At 27.4% G+C, this 17,064-nt stretch overlaps 1 protein-coding gene and 1 long non-coding RNA gene across 3 annotated transcripts in view; one reads left to right on the top strand and one right to left on the bottom strand.

The window, feature by feature from the left end:
• LOC122270499 (uncharacterized) overlaps nucleotides 1-1,155 on the top strand; it is a 3,796-nt gene extending 2,641 nt beyond the window's left edge. The window contains exon 2 of the mRNA XM_071183794.1: nucleotides 20-1,155. Within this exon, the coding sequence (XP_071039895.1) occupies nucleotides 20-1,155 (1,136 nt within the window). The remainder of the gene's footprint in view (nucleotides 1-19) is intronic.
• A 6,697-nt stretch (nucleotides 1,156-7,852) lies between these two features.
• Nucleotides 7,853-16,493, bottom strand: LOC107456750 (uncharacterized). Of its 2 annotated transcripts, XR_011637310.1 has the most exons (3): nucleotides 11,141-14,073; nucleotides 8,456-9,560; nucleotides 7,853-7,983 (listed from the first exon to the last, which is right to left on the bottom strand). It is a non-coding gene; the product is annotated as an uncharacterized lncRNA (long non-coding RNA). The 2 variants fall into 2 exon arrangements; XR_011637309.1 differs by having other exon boundaries at nucleotides 8,456-16,493.
• Between the last annotated feature and the right edge of the window lie 571 nt (nucleotides 16,494-17,064).

Below are 17,064 nucleotides of genomic sequence, written 5' to 3'. Positions count from 1 at the left end.
CTTATTTCATATGCTTCAGGATCTTGGGGAAACTCTTTGAGAAAGAAGATAAATATTAGAATCCTTAGAAGAACTCAAAGAAGAATTCTTCTACGAATTATTCGGGGATATAGAACTGTTAGTTATGATGCGGTCTTTGTTATCGCTGGTCTTCCGCCTATTGATTTAATTATCTTAAATAATCTTGAATTAAAGGAGAAGATAAAAGACAACGATTGTCTAACCCTGGACGGGAAGCTTCCTATTTCATGTTTGCCCCACCCAGCATGCAGGAAACCTGTTATAATTATTCCTTATGTAAATAATGTTTTTCAGGAATATAAAACTATCTGCTTTACGGATGGTAGTAAGCTTGATGGAAGGGTTGGTCTTGCTTTTGTAATTTATGAAAATGGAACAGAGAATGTTACTGCCAAGCACCGACTACATAATGAATGTACTGTTTTCCAGGCTGAACTTTTGTGTATAAACCTGGTTGTTAAGTGGATACAAAATTCTTTTAGTGAAAACCAAATTTTTAAATATCTCATTTGTACAGATTCTCTTTCTTCACTTTTTCTTTTGCGTGACACGACTTCTACTGAGAAGCTTGTGGTGGAAATTCACTCGATTTTGAACGCTCTTGAAAACGTAACTATTCATTTTTCTTACGTTCGTGGCCATAGCGGTATTTTGGGCAATGAAAGAGCAGACCAATTGGCTAGGGAAGCTACGTGTGGTGAAATAGACTTAAGGGTGTCTGTTCCAGCTTCTCACTGGAAGCGCATCGCTAGAGATAAAATCATTGCGGACTGGAATGCAGAATTTCTTGCTTCGCCTCGGTCGCTCTGGACGAAAAGGTTCTTTCCATCCATTTTTCACCGTTTGCAATGTAAATTCTTTGCAACTGATTTTAAATTGACCCAAATTTTAACAAACCATGGAAATTTTAAGAGATATTTATTTCGTTTCCATCTGCAGACCAGTGGAATTTGTGCTTGCGGTGATGCTGAACATATTTTTCTTCATTGTAGTCTGTATGCGAGTGCCCGAATGAATTTAAAGACTGATTTGAGACGTCTTTCTATTTGTTGGCCACCTGTCTTATCAGAACTGGTCAAAAGTATTGAAAGTCTTGCGGTCTTGCAGAATTTTGTTTTTAATGTAAATTTGTGAATTTTTCTTCTTTTTGTTTTCTACTTACAACTGTAAGCCTCATGCTGTACTTTGTGGTGCATGAGGAGTTTTAAGTCGTTTAAATAAAAAATAAAAAAATTTAAAAAAATAAAAAATACGAAATTTAAACAAAAGCGGTAGAATAATTCTTAAGAAATCGAATTTTTAAAAATCGATATTTAAAATTCGATTTCTCAGTAACTCATGGTAGAGTGTAAAAAATTTGGTGTAATATTTTTTCCAAATATGCTGAACAACCAAAACTTTGGTCTGTGGGAGAATTTTATTTCAAGATACCAATTAGAGCTTACATATTCAATTAAAGGGTTGATTGATTGAATATAGAGTTTTATGGAGCAAGATCCAAAGGAGGATGTGCTGCGTCAACAATTTGTTGAGTCAAATCTAACGGTAAATTGCACACAACAATTTCATCGTCATAAAATAAATGAAACTAATAAAATTGTTAATCACAAGATACGTATTTTTAAAAATTCATGAAAATCGATAAAAGGCGTAACTCTATAAAAAATACACAGAAATGGTAAAATGGACATGGGGGAGAATTAAGAGTTAATAAAATCAAATAAAACAATTATATGCAATGTAAAATGTCAATAGCTCGCAGAAATGCGAAAATGCTAGGATGATGAATTTCACCTAACAAATCCGTCACACTATTATATTTCTTAATAGTGCTATTTAAAAAGGTAAAAAGATGTTGATTAAAACAAGGACAAATGGTTAAAATGTGATGAACCGTAAGTAAAACATTACAAGTGTCGCATTTGGGAGGAGATTCTCCAAACAACTGGTGAAGATGCGTGAGTCGAGTGTGGCCGATTCTGAGATTATTAAGCTTCTCATCTGCATCACTTAGACGCAATGCAAGTAAGGGGTCTAGATATTGTTTGATATTATAAAGTTTATATTGAGTTTGAAAATCCCAATGCTGTTGCCAAAGGGACGCGATCAGCTGCCGAACATGTAGTTGAATATCTAAGAATGATACAGATATTGTTAAGTCAGTAGTTGCAGATAGTGCTGCAGAATCAGCCAACTCATTCTCTGGTATACCAACGTGACTCGGTATCCAGCAATATGAAATATTAAATACCTTCTTGCTAAGAGCGATTAATAAACGATTAATGAAACATAAAATTGGATGAGTATCACTGTGAAAATTTTCTAACTGCTTCAAAGCACTTTTACTATCGGAGTATATAAAATACTTTCGTTCAGAGCGTGAGAAATCAGCTACAATGCCAAGAGGATGGCAACAGCTTCTGCAGTGAAGACGGGACAAATATCTGGGAGCTTGTAGCTATAAACGTCATCAGCTATGATGACACCACAGCCTAAGTAACCCGCTGATTTTGATCCGTCAGTAAGAACAGGCACATACTCAAAATATTGGTGACGATGGGAATTGAATATTTGTTGATAAATGATGGTTGCAAAATTAGATTTACTGTACACCATAAAAGGGGAATAAAACTTATATTTGCGCAATGATCCATGGTGGTATGAGAAAGTGATCTACTGATTGCGTTGTTACGTCACAAATGTCGCATGTTTGTATAAATGAGCGCATGCGAGCATGAAATGGACTGAAATGTGAAAGTCTAGCGTATCGTACAATCGCTCCAAGCATGATAGAAGGGCATCATGCTCTAAAGGATGAGATTTGCAGGATATGAAACGATAGTAATAAGCCAGAGACAGCTGCATGCGGCCTAAATCTAGAGATGATTCGTGACAAATAACATATAAACTTTCAACTGGAGAAGTGCGGAATGAGCCACTACATATACGAGTACGTAAAGCTGTATGATGCACTGTATCTAAGCGCCTTAAATTGGATGCAGTAGCAGTGCCGTAGACTACACAATTGTAATCTAAACGAGATAATATTAGCGCCTTGTACAGTCTGATCAGGGCGATAAGATCCAATACGATTGGTTCTGAACAATCCTCCCACTAGCATAGTTACTTGAATGTTTCGTTGATACTACTTTTTAGTGTTGAAAAATTATTTTGGGTGTTTTTTCAATTATCTAATTAATAATTAACTTTTCGTTTCAAACATAGGTCTCTTTGTTGTATTTTTTTTTCATTAAACATATTTATTTTAATCATAATATTATAACAAATGGACTGCGAATACCTGCCGTGAGAAAATTATCGAGTTAATGAACAAATTAATTTTTTTTTCTAATTTAAAGCGTATAATAAAAATTGCTTAAAAATATTGCCTCTTATAATTCAGCACACCTCCCTCTGTCCCCATGCTCTAAATAACTGGATTTTAGCAAGGGGGGGGCGTTGAAATGTTTTTTGCTCCTTAAGGGGGCGGAAACGCTAAAAAGGTTGAGAATCTATGGATTAGAGTAATGTTCAATTGCTACTGTGCTTTCTGGATCAGGGTGTTCGCCATTTTGGGAAAGAATTCGATCAAAAAGAGAAATTTCTGATACAGCAAATTGCGACCTTCCTGGATTAAGCTTGAATCCAGCTTTACGAGCTTGAAAAATATTGTAAATGACTTTGAGGTGACAATCAAAATTATCATTTGAAGTTGAAATGTCGTCATTTTTATTTCCATTAAGCGAAAGATTTCTTAAACGCAAGTCTGATTTTAACTGGGTGATAGTTAAATGAGTCAGCCTTTCCACATTTACCGCATTTAAAGCAGTATTCACGTCTGTTGACATCTTGGCGAAGAAAAGTGCAGCGAGAGGAACCTGAAATGATTTTGTTTAAAGAGTGTGAATATACATGAATCCTTAATTGAAAATCATTACTTTATAGTGTATCTAAAATAATTTACAGTTATCTGTGTATCTTATATTACTGCAATTATAAATTTTAAATGTTAATGGATAAAAAAATGGTAACCCTATTTTTAAACTGTCACGAGTATAAGCACAAGTACTTTAAGCAAACGTAACGAGTGAAAAGCATAAAAAATGCGTTATCGAAAAGTAAAGAGTAAAAAGTACAAGTAAAATTAATTACAAGTACAAATCAAAAAATTTAACGATTATAAAGTATATTTCGAGGAAATAGAAAATTCAAAGTAACCTTAACTTTCAGCAAAAATGTAAGAAATAATATAAAATTTTTAATTTAAAACACATTAAATTTCTATTTTAAGCGCTTTTTTAAATGCATATAAATTACCAAATGTATTGAAATAGTGAATGTTGAAAATATCCAAGAACCGAAACCAGAAACTAAAGTTCAATATTATCACATAAAAGGGAATTTTGATTTATGTTAATTTTAAAAATACCAAAACTTTAAAGTTTTTGTTTTTACTTTCGGAAACAGTAGTAATAAATTAAATTGTTTAACAAATTAAATTATGTAACAAATTCAATAAATATTATGACTTTTGTTTAAAGAAATAAGTAAATAATAAAAATAATACGTTTCGCTTCTATAAACGTTAAAAAAATTATTTTTAAATATCCAATAATAATTTTTTGATACGCGATAAACATATACCTTATTAAATCAACTCATAATCAGAGCACAAAAGTATGACGATATAATAAACTGAATGTTTATTTGGTATTTTGCAAAAATTTTACGTTTATAAAATCAACAAAAGAAACTCAAGAATAATTTAATATATATAGTTCATTTAAATCAAGCATAATTTTTGTAATTTAAAACCAACCACAAAAAAATGGCACCACCACCAATGCAAGTTTTTAACTTAGAGTAAATTCGTTAGACCAATAAATATATATATAAAGGAGGNCTTTCAAAGCGTTATATATATATATTAATATATATATATATATGTTGAACAGCCAACCCAATTTTGAGCTTACGACTATCAATTGTAAACTCCATGCCCTTGTAATTTTGAACCCAATTCAAAGGAATCCAAACTTTTGGACTGAGAATTGGGACAAATTTGTAATGTGGAGGACTTTTTGAGGGAACTAATCCGCATTTGCTTTACATGGAGAGGAAAACCAAAAAAAAGCATCTTATGGGTAGCCTTACGACAAGGGTAATCTAACCCACGATCCATCTACCACTGAGGATATTTTACGTCAAAACTGTGATTGGTGCGAGCTGGGTGCGGATTTTGTATCGACCAGCCATCGGTGGGACTCAAACCTGGGTCACTTTATTGGAAGGCGAACACTCTATCCCCTAAGCCTCTACGGCTCTCTTTAGACTAATAGTTCGCATCCCCTCAATTCACCCACTATGGCTTATCGGCGACTACTTAATAATATTTCCAGGAAATATGTAGCAGAGCTTTAAATAAGTTGACCGTCAAAAAAAAAAATTTTAAATCTAATAATGACATTCAAAGACAGTAGTGTAAAAGCGAAAAGCATAATATTATTAATAGAAATTCTGTACTAAAGTGCCCCTTTAGCAAGAAAATTTAAAGCAAAGTTTAATACATAATAATAATTCATAGAACTTTGAAACTAATTCGCAAAATATAATAGTGCCATTTGTTCTTAGTACTATCTGTTTAGTAAATTCGGTTAAGTATTTTAAACAAAATTAAAATTTCGACTAAGTTTAAAGTAGCTGTCTTACAGCTATAATTCAGAGGGTTTTCTTTGATTATTGTTTTCTTGATTTATTTCTTGATCTTTTTGTTTTATGATAATACAAGCATTTCATGACCACTTCAAGCAAAATTTGACTATTTTCCCATTTTCGCTTCCGAAAACTCCAATTATAGAGCATTTTAGATATCGTCAGTTATTGTTTACACTATTTGGCGTGAAGTTCGTTGTTGTCTTTAATTCTGCTTTTCATATACAAAAACTAAAGTTTGCCGTTAAAATGTGTATATATGTTATTAGTTGCGTAGTAAGGTTATTCATATTATAGTTTTTAATTCTCTGAAAACTGTATTAAATAATTACTTAATGTTCAATTTTTATCCACTTCTGCTCTGTTATGCCTAGTTTAAATGTTTGATTTATGAAATAATTTTATTTTTTGAATTAATGAATACATGCAACTTAAATTACTGAATATTACTCTATATTGTAACTTAAAAATAACTAAGGATTCGTAATGTGTATCATATCTTACTATAATGATACATTTTATAGTTATTTAATAGCAAACACTTAACATCAAGCAATGTAAAAAAAAAACATTCTAGTTGTTTCACTAAGTCGAGAACTATCATTGCTTCTTTGTGTGTTGGAACACCTCTTTAGAGTATAAATGTTATTACTATTTTCGGTGTTAAGAGACATGAAAAAAAAATTTTATAAGGTAGAACACTCAAATTTAACAGCAACTGTCTACTGGAGGATAAAAAAAGTTAAAATCATTTTTTCGGACTGCTACTAGCAAAACTTGCAACGATAGTATCGCAACAAGAAATTATCAAAATTAAAGCCACTTTCAGAGAAAATAGAGCTCGTTAATTTTAATTACCGTTAATTTTAATTCATGCCTTACATTTTACTTTAGAAATGCTGCTTTAACTTCAACATTCAACAAATTTCATTCTTGCAAAATCAATCGAGGCAAACCTTTTTGCTAACGCAGCATTTTTTTTAAAGAAAAAAGCCTTTAGTATTTATTCAATAATCATTCAAATGTGACTAAGTATTCCGAGAAAAATATTAATTTATTTTTTCCTAAACATATTTGGAAGCTGAAATAAGGATATTCAATCTTCATTAGTCGTCAGCATATTAATTTGACGAAAATTTTTCTTCCTTATTCATTTATTGGTTGAAATAAAATATACAAAGTACACCACAATATTTTAATTACAATAAATAAAAAATTTAGTTCCGGATACATATCTGCGTATTCGAAGGACACATGATTATCAGAAAAAGAGCTAAAATCTAATTTTAGATATCTAAATATATTCTAGCTAAAATCTAATTTAATTGAAAAAATCTTTTTTTTCAGAATTAGATCAGATTTATTTAAATAATTAAATTAGATTTTTTTTTTGATACGTAGCGAAAGTATAGCAGTTTGCACATGGCATTTTCATCAAATATTTCCCTATAATTATCTTCAAACTATAATAATAACATCAAGCCTATTAAGAAATATAAAAATATTAAGATATAATGTAAAAGAAAAATTTTCTTTTATTTGGCTTAATTTTTTAGAAGTAATGTTGCATATACTTTAACTATATTCCGGTTGCGAGATAATTTTTTTAGATAATTGTTTAGATAATTTTAGGTAATAGAAATTACTTTATTATAGTTATTTGGTTAATTAAGTACTTAAAGTTATTACGCGACAAACCATATAGCGAGACACAGGGGGCATCAAAATAAACTTTTACCCTACTTAATATTAGGCTTTAATTTTTGGCTTATTAATTATTATTAAAGCTTACTAATATTAGATTTTAAAGTCCTGCTTATTATTTAATATTAGCCTTAATATTTAATATTAGTCATATTACTTAATATTAGGCTTTTAAAAAATCTTGAGCATCATTATAAAATCTGCTTCTGTTTTACAGAAATCTCTCCTGCTTTTTATTTTTAAAAAAATAGTGTTTGATTTGTTTTAAATATTAGAACTTAATGTAATTTGAAATATTAATAAAAACAATTATTTACATTAATTAAATATTAGAATTAAACATAATAAGTCATGTGGGTTCAAGATTTGTTACTTTCATATAATCATACACTATTATATCATCAGACACATACAATTTCTGTTACATAACTTTTATTTATGCAATATATCTTATTATTACAGGATTTTATTATTTCATTCTTGCAATGCTGATTTTGTAGAACTAACCAGCAAGATCTGAGAAAATTGACAGAACTCCACCTAAGACTAATGAAAAAAGAAAAGAAACATTAATTGCATGATGATATGTATTATATGGAATTGAGGATGTAGTAGATGTGTAGTTACAATAATTAAGTAAATTTAATTAACAGTTAAACTTTAATTTGCGTTCACTAATCAATATTTTATACTATCCAGTTTAAGAATATGACAATACTGAAAACCTTTCTACAGACATTCATTAATTTGAAAAATACAGAGTTAGTTATCCTGTTTTATAATTTAATTTTGTTTAGTTCTTTCATTCGCTTTTATTTGATCATGCTTAAATGAAAAAAAATGATTTTACTTTTAAACATGATCATCATAATATTTTTCATCAATCCAAGGAAATTTTTATCGAAATAAATATATTATAAAAACAATTTGTGGTTACTATTATCATATTTTGTTTTCGCATATCTGAAATAAAATTAAATTAATTCAAAATTTGATGTGGAAAAGTATGTATAGTTACATTGCTCTGGATGATCTGAAAAAATGAAATATTCTTTAAACATGCATACAAACAAGCACATTTATTTGTCATTTATACAGAATACTATAAGCGCGAAAGCCGTATGAGAGATTTGATGAGTAATGAAATAAACTGTGCAATAAAAGTGGCTAATACTTTACTATAATTATTTAAAACGAGAAAGATTTAGGAAAATGGATAATAGTAAGAAAGGAAAAGAAATAATTTATCTAATCAATTCTTAATAATTAACTAAATAATTAACTTTCGTTAGCAATCCAAAAAACAATAGTTACATATGTTAATCAAATGATAAAAATGTTAGTAAATGTGTTACTTTAAAGCATATTGTTCGAAGGTATATTAAAAATATAAATCGTTATGCCACATTCCATAGTTGGAAGAAATTTTTTTGCTACAAGTACTTAACTTTTATGCTTTATTTTCTTTAACCTCGATTTTTATTGTATCTAATTAAATGACACTGTCTTTACTCGGTGCATACTAAACACTATAAGGGTCACACTTAGCATATTTTGACCAATAATTTTACTTAGAAGCTGTGTCATGTAACCGGCTATCATTTCGGAATTAATTAACTGGAACACTAGGAAAAAACTCCAATAAATTTTATTTATGTTGAGGGAAATGAAATTAAACCTTTGATATGATCTGAAAATCTTCTGCAATATTCCACTTTGCTCTGAATTTCACAAATTGAAATAGATAATTCAAGTGTAATGATAATGTAATTCGTCATCGGTCAGCAATGTTTGGGTGCGAAAAAGACGAGTAAACTCGTCATCAGCTAACAAAACATTTAATCTAAAAGAATGCATCTGTTTTCCATTTTTTTTTATCCCTTTATTTGTTAAAAGATAAAAGACAGGGTACAGCAGTTTAAAAAAAATTATTTTGCATGAAGATGTAAGTGAAGCTAATTGCATTTTTAATTGAGGCACATTATGTACTTTAAAATCCAAATTTATTTCAGTCATTCTTACATTAAACAGAAAAAATAAATCTTAAAGAAATTAGCCTTGTAATAGCCATTGAGACTAGCTCATTTTATAATCTTATTTGAAGAAATTTTACATACCATGTCCTAAAACAAAGATTTTGATTTATTCAATTAATTTTTACTTTATTAACAATTCTCTAGAATAATAAAAATCATCTGAAAGGACGTATACTTTTTTATTAATGCTCAGTTTTTAATTTTTATTGCTATTGTAAAAAAATTTAAATGTTTGTTTTAATTCTTCGAAGCTATTTTAAATGAAGTTATATATTGTACATTTGTCAATTTAGTAGCTAAAATATAACTTATGCAATTTTGATATCAGTTATTAGATTCATAATATGCAATAAAAATTCTTAAATTGCTCAACTCTTTATTTTTCTTGGAAAGAAATTTTTGCAAGAGTATAATCTATATCTATAATTTTTATACAAAAATATTCCAGACTTAGAAATTAAGATTTAGAATATCTTGTCTAATATCTTCCTTTTTTCTACGTAAATAAAAAATGAAAATTTAAAGTAAACATTTTTTTAATAACAGAAAAGAAACACGATATTTTTGTCCAACTATTGATAAAATTAGCGATTATTTTCATTTTTGGTTACAAATTAAAATGGAATTTTTCGTAAGTTAGTAATACTCTAAATATTATTTTTAATACAGTGTTTGCTTGCAATTTATTTTGCAAAATTTTTGCGCTAGTCTAAATCAAAAATTACTCTTGGAAATACATCTTAATATCTTTTGTAAACGTAATTTTACTATTAAAATTAATTAAAACATAATTTTATTTTACGTTGATTATTTGCTGACTAGTAGAAATTGCCGTCATAATATGTGTATGTAAATATTATGAGCATATTATGTATTCACACTGTGTAATGTGTATGCTATGTGTACATATCATAATATGTGTGTTTAAAAACTATTTTATACATATATCAAAACAAAATGAACAAATTTCTTATTATACTTAAAGTCTATCTGCCACACTCAGATAAAATAGCTCAATGCTAAGACAAAAAATGGATACAACTAGCCATAAAAATGTGTAAATTATGAAAAACCATAATATGGTGTTAAATTTAATATTGCGTTTGTTTTAATTCTAACTATAGTATTGTATAATAGTCAAATTCCTTTTTATATACAATGAGGTTTAAACAAATCATTCCATATTTGAAACTTCGAAATCATCTTGAATTTGTTTCCTCGTCCCATACACATTATTCAGAAAAATCTATATTCTATTATCAAAAATTTTCACTTTTTAATAGATTTTCATAATTACGCTGTAAATCTTTGTAACTAAGGGTAGAATTTCAAGTCAATGTGCATTGTAATAACTATTTAGAACTAAACATTTTACTTGTTTTAGTTAATTAACTCATTTTTATGCTTATTTTTTCATTACTTTTCTAAATCAATAACCATTTAAGTCTCTTAGATTAAAGAATGAATTTGGTTTATTAAAGTAAAAACAATAAATATCCTATAAAATCTACTAAAGCAAATAAAAATATGTGACTCTTGCTGAATTTGTGAATCCAAATGCTAATTGCGAAACAATATGTGCATATGATTTATAATGCTAGTCGTAACTTTTATTTTAATAAAAAATTTAATTTTAGCTAATGAAATCATAATAAAATGTTATTTACCTGATCGACCTGGAAATTGAAAATTAAAATTTATAAGCTTAATAATTTCTTATAAAATCCTAAAAACATTGATGTGCCTAAAAACATTGATGACATATTTAAAGCTTTTAATTCTAAATTTCTATTTTCAAATAAAAATAATTGTTAACGTAAATGGGATTTGAAACATATCGCAAATGAAAAGTTTTATTGCTGTTATTAAATAAAGTTGAAATTCTTGAGGCGTCACAACCGTTATCCATAGTTATCATTTTATTTTTGTTATAATTTGCAAATAGTTTAAACATAATGAATTGATTTCATTTTTTATATCAATGCTTTGTAAAAGTAACCCCTAAACAATGGAATGTAAATAAGTGGAACTGGAATTTTAGAAAACTTCTGATTGACATTACATCATTAATAACATTTTCAGTGCTGTTTTTTATTTCTTATATTTTAAAACATAAAAAAAAAGAAATTATTGTTAACATTATTAAAAATTCATCCGAAAATCACTTTTTGTTCTATTTTGCAGAAAATTGTAAACTGTTTCTGCGTATGAAAAATTTTAATGCATTTTTGGGAATGGGTTTATCACTTGGGATGCATTATTAAATATCTTTCTAGTTGGAAATATTTTAGGCTTTATGCAAATTAACTGAAAATCAAATGTTCTTTGAAAGTTATTATTCATAAGGTGGCAACATCTTCAAATCTAGTGCTAAAAAAACCTGTTCGACGGAGAGAGATCCGTCTGGTAGAAAAACAAACGCAGTGGAAAGAGACTGTTGATTCGCTCCAGATTTCAACGAGCTTAAAATAACTGATGCTTTAATGATATGAAATGATCCCTGATTAAATGCTGAGTAAATCACTGTAAATGCTGATGTACAACTGTTATGTTTTCATTTGATGGCAAACTATGCTATCTATTTTATACAATAAATGCTATTTTTTATCTACAAGCTTCGTTATGTTTTAGACTCTGCACAGAAAGAACTACTTATACTTCTTATAGTTTTGTTTATGCATTTTTGAATTTTCTTAAAAATATTAAATATTTATTACAGAATTACATAATAATACACACAATAAATTATTTTCTGGGGTTTTATTGTCACGATTTTAACTCAAACCAAAAGGTTAATCGCTCAGCATAGCAATCATGAAATTAATATTTTGGTCTAAAATCTATCATTTGATCTAACTTTCATAAATATAACACACTGTTGATGTTTAATATTCGTTATGCTATTTAAATACAAAAGTCTATTTATGCACTTGAAAATTGAAATTTGAAATTTAAGAGTAATAAAGTATAAAATAAAATAAAATCTTACCCCGTTCTTAGAAGATGAAAAATAAAATATTAATGACAAGCATAAAATTTGTGGAACTCAATTTTATATAGAGAAAAAACAATGCTAACATACTTATCTAATAATTTTAAATTTAAGCTCAAAAATTTTATTCGAACTCGCCTCGTTTATTTACAATACGTTTTTACGCCTCGTTTATTTACAATACGTTTTTACGCCTCGTATATTTACAATACTTGGGGTAACATTTTATAGACTAAAAATTATTCCTTTTTTCTTAATTAATAAATAACAGAAAAACTTGCAATTAAATTTTTACTAAAAATACTCAATTAATGAAGGAAAATAACCTACGTTTGTTACCGAATATCGGAAAAATAAAGAAGACAATTATCTATTTTATCGATTCGTTCTAGTATTAAAGCACAAAATTAATATGTGAACAGTTAAAATAGGCAATGAACAATTAAAGTGAACAACAAACTGTTAAAATGAACAGTGAACAATTTAAGGAACTATACATTTGAACAAAGTGCAAGATATGAAATTCAATCTTCTTATTATCAATTAAATCTTTTGATTTATTTTAATGTCTGAATTCATTTTTTAAAAACTATTTCAATTTTAATGATAATATTGAATTGAATTTCTCTTAGCATTTGTAAAATATTAAACTATTATTATTATACTAAAACGTACTAAAACACAGTTAATCATAAGAAGCAAAAAAAGTATTAAAATTTAACTTCCTGGTTTCGTAAAAATTTAAGTTGAGTATTTTCATCGAGTTTCATTTATAAGTGATTTGGCCCTTATGTTCTTTTATCATCTATATTAAACTATGTGCTTATTGATACAAAATTAAATACTTACTGTGAGCTAAAAATTATATAAATACAAAGTCTTAATACAAAATGATGAAATCTGCATATATGTACGAAAACTTATAATAAATATTTCTGTAAGAAAATGGAAAACATTTATCAGAAAAATCACTTAAACAAATGTTGACTATGGAATAATAAATTTTAGAAATACTGACTTACTTTTTTTATCTATAAAAACACAGTATTGTTAGTTTTGTAAGACACATTTTCTAAGGAAATAATTTGCAAATGACAAACTTTAATTTTTAGTATCGCGTTTATGGAATTAATATTACCATTTTTTTCTTAATGCTATATCGGCAAAAAAAAAATTTCAATTTGGCGATATCAAAAATAATTAATAATTAATGAAATTTTTCCTTAATAAAAAAATAATTCAATTTTGAGTTTATTCCTTAAAATTAAAACAACAATGTCTGTTTACGAAAACCTAATGAGTTTAAACTAAAAGAGATTTCGTTTGATTTCCACATTTGTTCCTTTAAACTAAAAAAGCTTTACTTAAAAAATATGTTGGAACAGTATTTTTAGTAAATGGAAATTAAGCTGTTTTTTTACAGCTGTTTTTTTTACCGCTGTTCTGTTCATGGAACTTATTTTGTGAAGATAACTGTAAGCTTTTTTCAGTGATAACATTTCGTAAAAAAAAAGAATCGATCGACTTCAAAACGTATAAAGGCTTGTTTTAAGTACTTAATCTAAGCACTATTCTTCTAAGTACTAATCTATAACTGATCAAAAACTGTTACGAAAACAATCACAAAATTAAATATATTATGCTGCCATTCCAAAACATTTCTTTTAATTTACGGAATTATTTGTCTCATTGTCAAACGGAATTATTTGTCTCAAAATTTTTATCAGTAGTAATATCTTTTTTAACAATTCCTTATTTAAGATTTATCATTCAATTTAGCATTAATTTACTTTTCATGAAAATAAACTTCCTCCAAAATATTTTCTTATTTTTATTTATAATTAATAAAAGAGAACTAATATTTTTAAAAATTCGAATTAAAAGAAGTTTAACTACATTTTAACTGGACAATTGTACAGACTCTTGTGTGTAGAAAATAATGTTCAATATCACAAGTTTTATGAATTCCAATTTTTTCTAAACAAATCGTAGGTATTTATATAGTGTTTGAATTTCTGTAGAAAAAATGAGTTCAGTTTAATAAAAAATCACAAAATAAATCATTTTTAACAGCAATATATCTGAAATGGTTTGATACATGTATAAGAAAAACTACAATAGTAGATAGCCTGTTATTTAATAGATTATTAACTAATTGGTTTTTAGGCAATTAAAACAGATACTTACGAGTTCCTAGAAACAAAAATATTTTTATCAAAAAAAGTGTGAAGAAAAACTATTTTCATACTCGTATTTCATAGGAAATCAGTTTTAATTTTTAAATTATAATCTTAATTTTACAGAAAAAAAATTTCACAAATGTTTAGAAATAATATTTATGATAGCAATCTATACAACGGCCAACTTACAGACTGCATTATATTAAAGCTTCATATGACAGAAATATAATTATGTCTAACAGCTAAATTTCAGGGTATAAATAATTAAAATAATTTTAAAAAATAGTGAAAGGAATAAGTTCTTATTCTACTTCTCTAATTTCTAAAGAATTGGTTGAATATTGTATCAAAAACTATATTGAAAAAATTATGATCTCAGTACCTTGAACGAATCGTGCATATTTAGTACTTCCATATATGCACGATTCGTTCAAGGTGTCGTGCATATTTAGTACTTCCATCTATGCACGATTCGTTCAAGGTGTCGTGGATATTTAGTACTTCCATATATGCACGATTTGTTCAAGGTGTCGTGCATATTTAGTACTTCCGTAATGTAGTTACATATAAAATCGAAATAAATTCGAATAAATTGTTAAATTTCAAGCATAATATCTTTTAATAAAATTTAACAGGCATTAATTCGTTTGATCATATGGTTCAATTTGATATTGAGGTTAAGAGCACTCCAAAAATGTAACAGTGTATGAAACACTAAATGTAACAGGAAATGTAATAGTAATTTTAAATTTTATACTACAAATAACTACTATTTAATAACTTATGGAATACTCAATTTTAAAATTTAAAGGAAAGAGTTCATAATAATATGCATTAGGTTAATAATAAGTTATATAATAATATTTAAGGGCATTTAAAAAATTTTCAAATCGATAATTTCAACTACTTTATTAATGCTTGATCAGGAAAATGATTTAAAACTATTCAAAAGTTAAAAGATAATTGTTAATATATATTTTCATCAACCTTCCAAGTCGACGTTGTTATTAACCCAAATCAAAAAAATTTTGTTAGAGATTAACTTTAAATCTTGTCTTTTTCATGTGTATACAGTTGTGAAATTTATTCTTAAGAAGACAACCTTAAATCCTGCAGTAATCTTAGCAAATTTTACTAAATAGTTGTTGTATATACTGTAAAAAAAATTCGAATCAAATTATGGCAAAATTACTGGCTCTCAAGATACCGGTACTTTTTACCGTAAAATCTATTTTTGCCAAAAATATGTTACGCAAAGAACAATATGATATACCTTAATTTTTACATTAATAATTACAGTAAAATTACTCAATCAGTCCAACCAAAGAAATATTACTGCAAAAATAATAATATGATGTAATATTTTGCGTAAAAATAGAGTTTACGGTAAACAGAGGATGCACCCAAATTGCCGGTATTTTGTACCGTTTTTTGATCCCGAATTTCTTACAGTGCACCATTTTGAATAGGCAATGCCTACATTAAATCTAGCACACTGTAAAAACGTACAAAAGCTTATTTTGTCACAACAAAAATGTTTTCGAAAATCTGAGAGAACTTCATTTCATAGCATGTTTCCGATCAATTGAGAAACATTTCTTTTACTTTCAAAAGTATGAAACTGAATCGCATTGACGCTGAGATTAAACTTTTGAGGTTTCCGAAATATTCAGAAATTGTTTAGAAGATCACATGCTCGGTAGCTGCCTCATATAAACAGAAAAGAATTTTTTTTACAGAGTTACTCAGATAGGGTTAAGATTTAAAAAAATTATGATCTTAAAATTTGATAAAAGTTTGATATAAAGGAATCAAAATAGATACATTCAAAAATCTTACCATGCTCGACTAAAGGTAGAAAATAAAGATATATAAAAAAACGCTCATATCAAAATAAAATGAAATAAATGTACAAAAAATATTTTGAAATTTTTAAGAAGTGATAGCTGAAAAATTTCAACTTTAAACAATTACATTCGAGAATAAGCAGCGTCTCATTATACGTCACGTCTGTTGAAATAAAATCCCTAAAAGTAAATTCCCATTCTAATTTTTATCAATCAAATTACATTTTTCGTTTTATTTCTTTTACCAATTGAAAGACAACTTAAACTTCGTTATTCACCTCATTAATTAAAACGATTCTCTACATTTCAGAAATTAAGTGTAGATTTTTAAATAATAAAAATTTTACAGTTGAAGTCAATCTGCAATTTCATGTTAATTACGGTAAAATTGATCTCTAATTTCAGAAATTATTTGCTATACAATGCTTTTTTATAAATATTAAAAACTATTTTTGTCTCACCACTTCTGTTTTAATCCTGTATACTGTAAAAAATACCGGATCAATTTGCTGAGTAAAGTATTGGCACTTTAAACGCATCATCTGTAAATCTTTTTTACTGCATAATACTTT

Source organism: Parasteatoda tepidariorum, chromosome 7, assembly GCF_043381705.1.
Source record: "Parasteatoda tepidariorum isolate YZ-2023 chromosome 7, CAS_Ptep_4.0, whole genome shotgun sequence".
Classification (NCBI taxonomy): Eukaryota; Metazoa; Arthropoda; class Arachnida; order Araneae; family Theridiidae; genus Parasteatoda; species Parasteatoda tepidariorum.
This window is presented reverse-complemented; position numbering and strand designations above follow the sequence as displayed.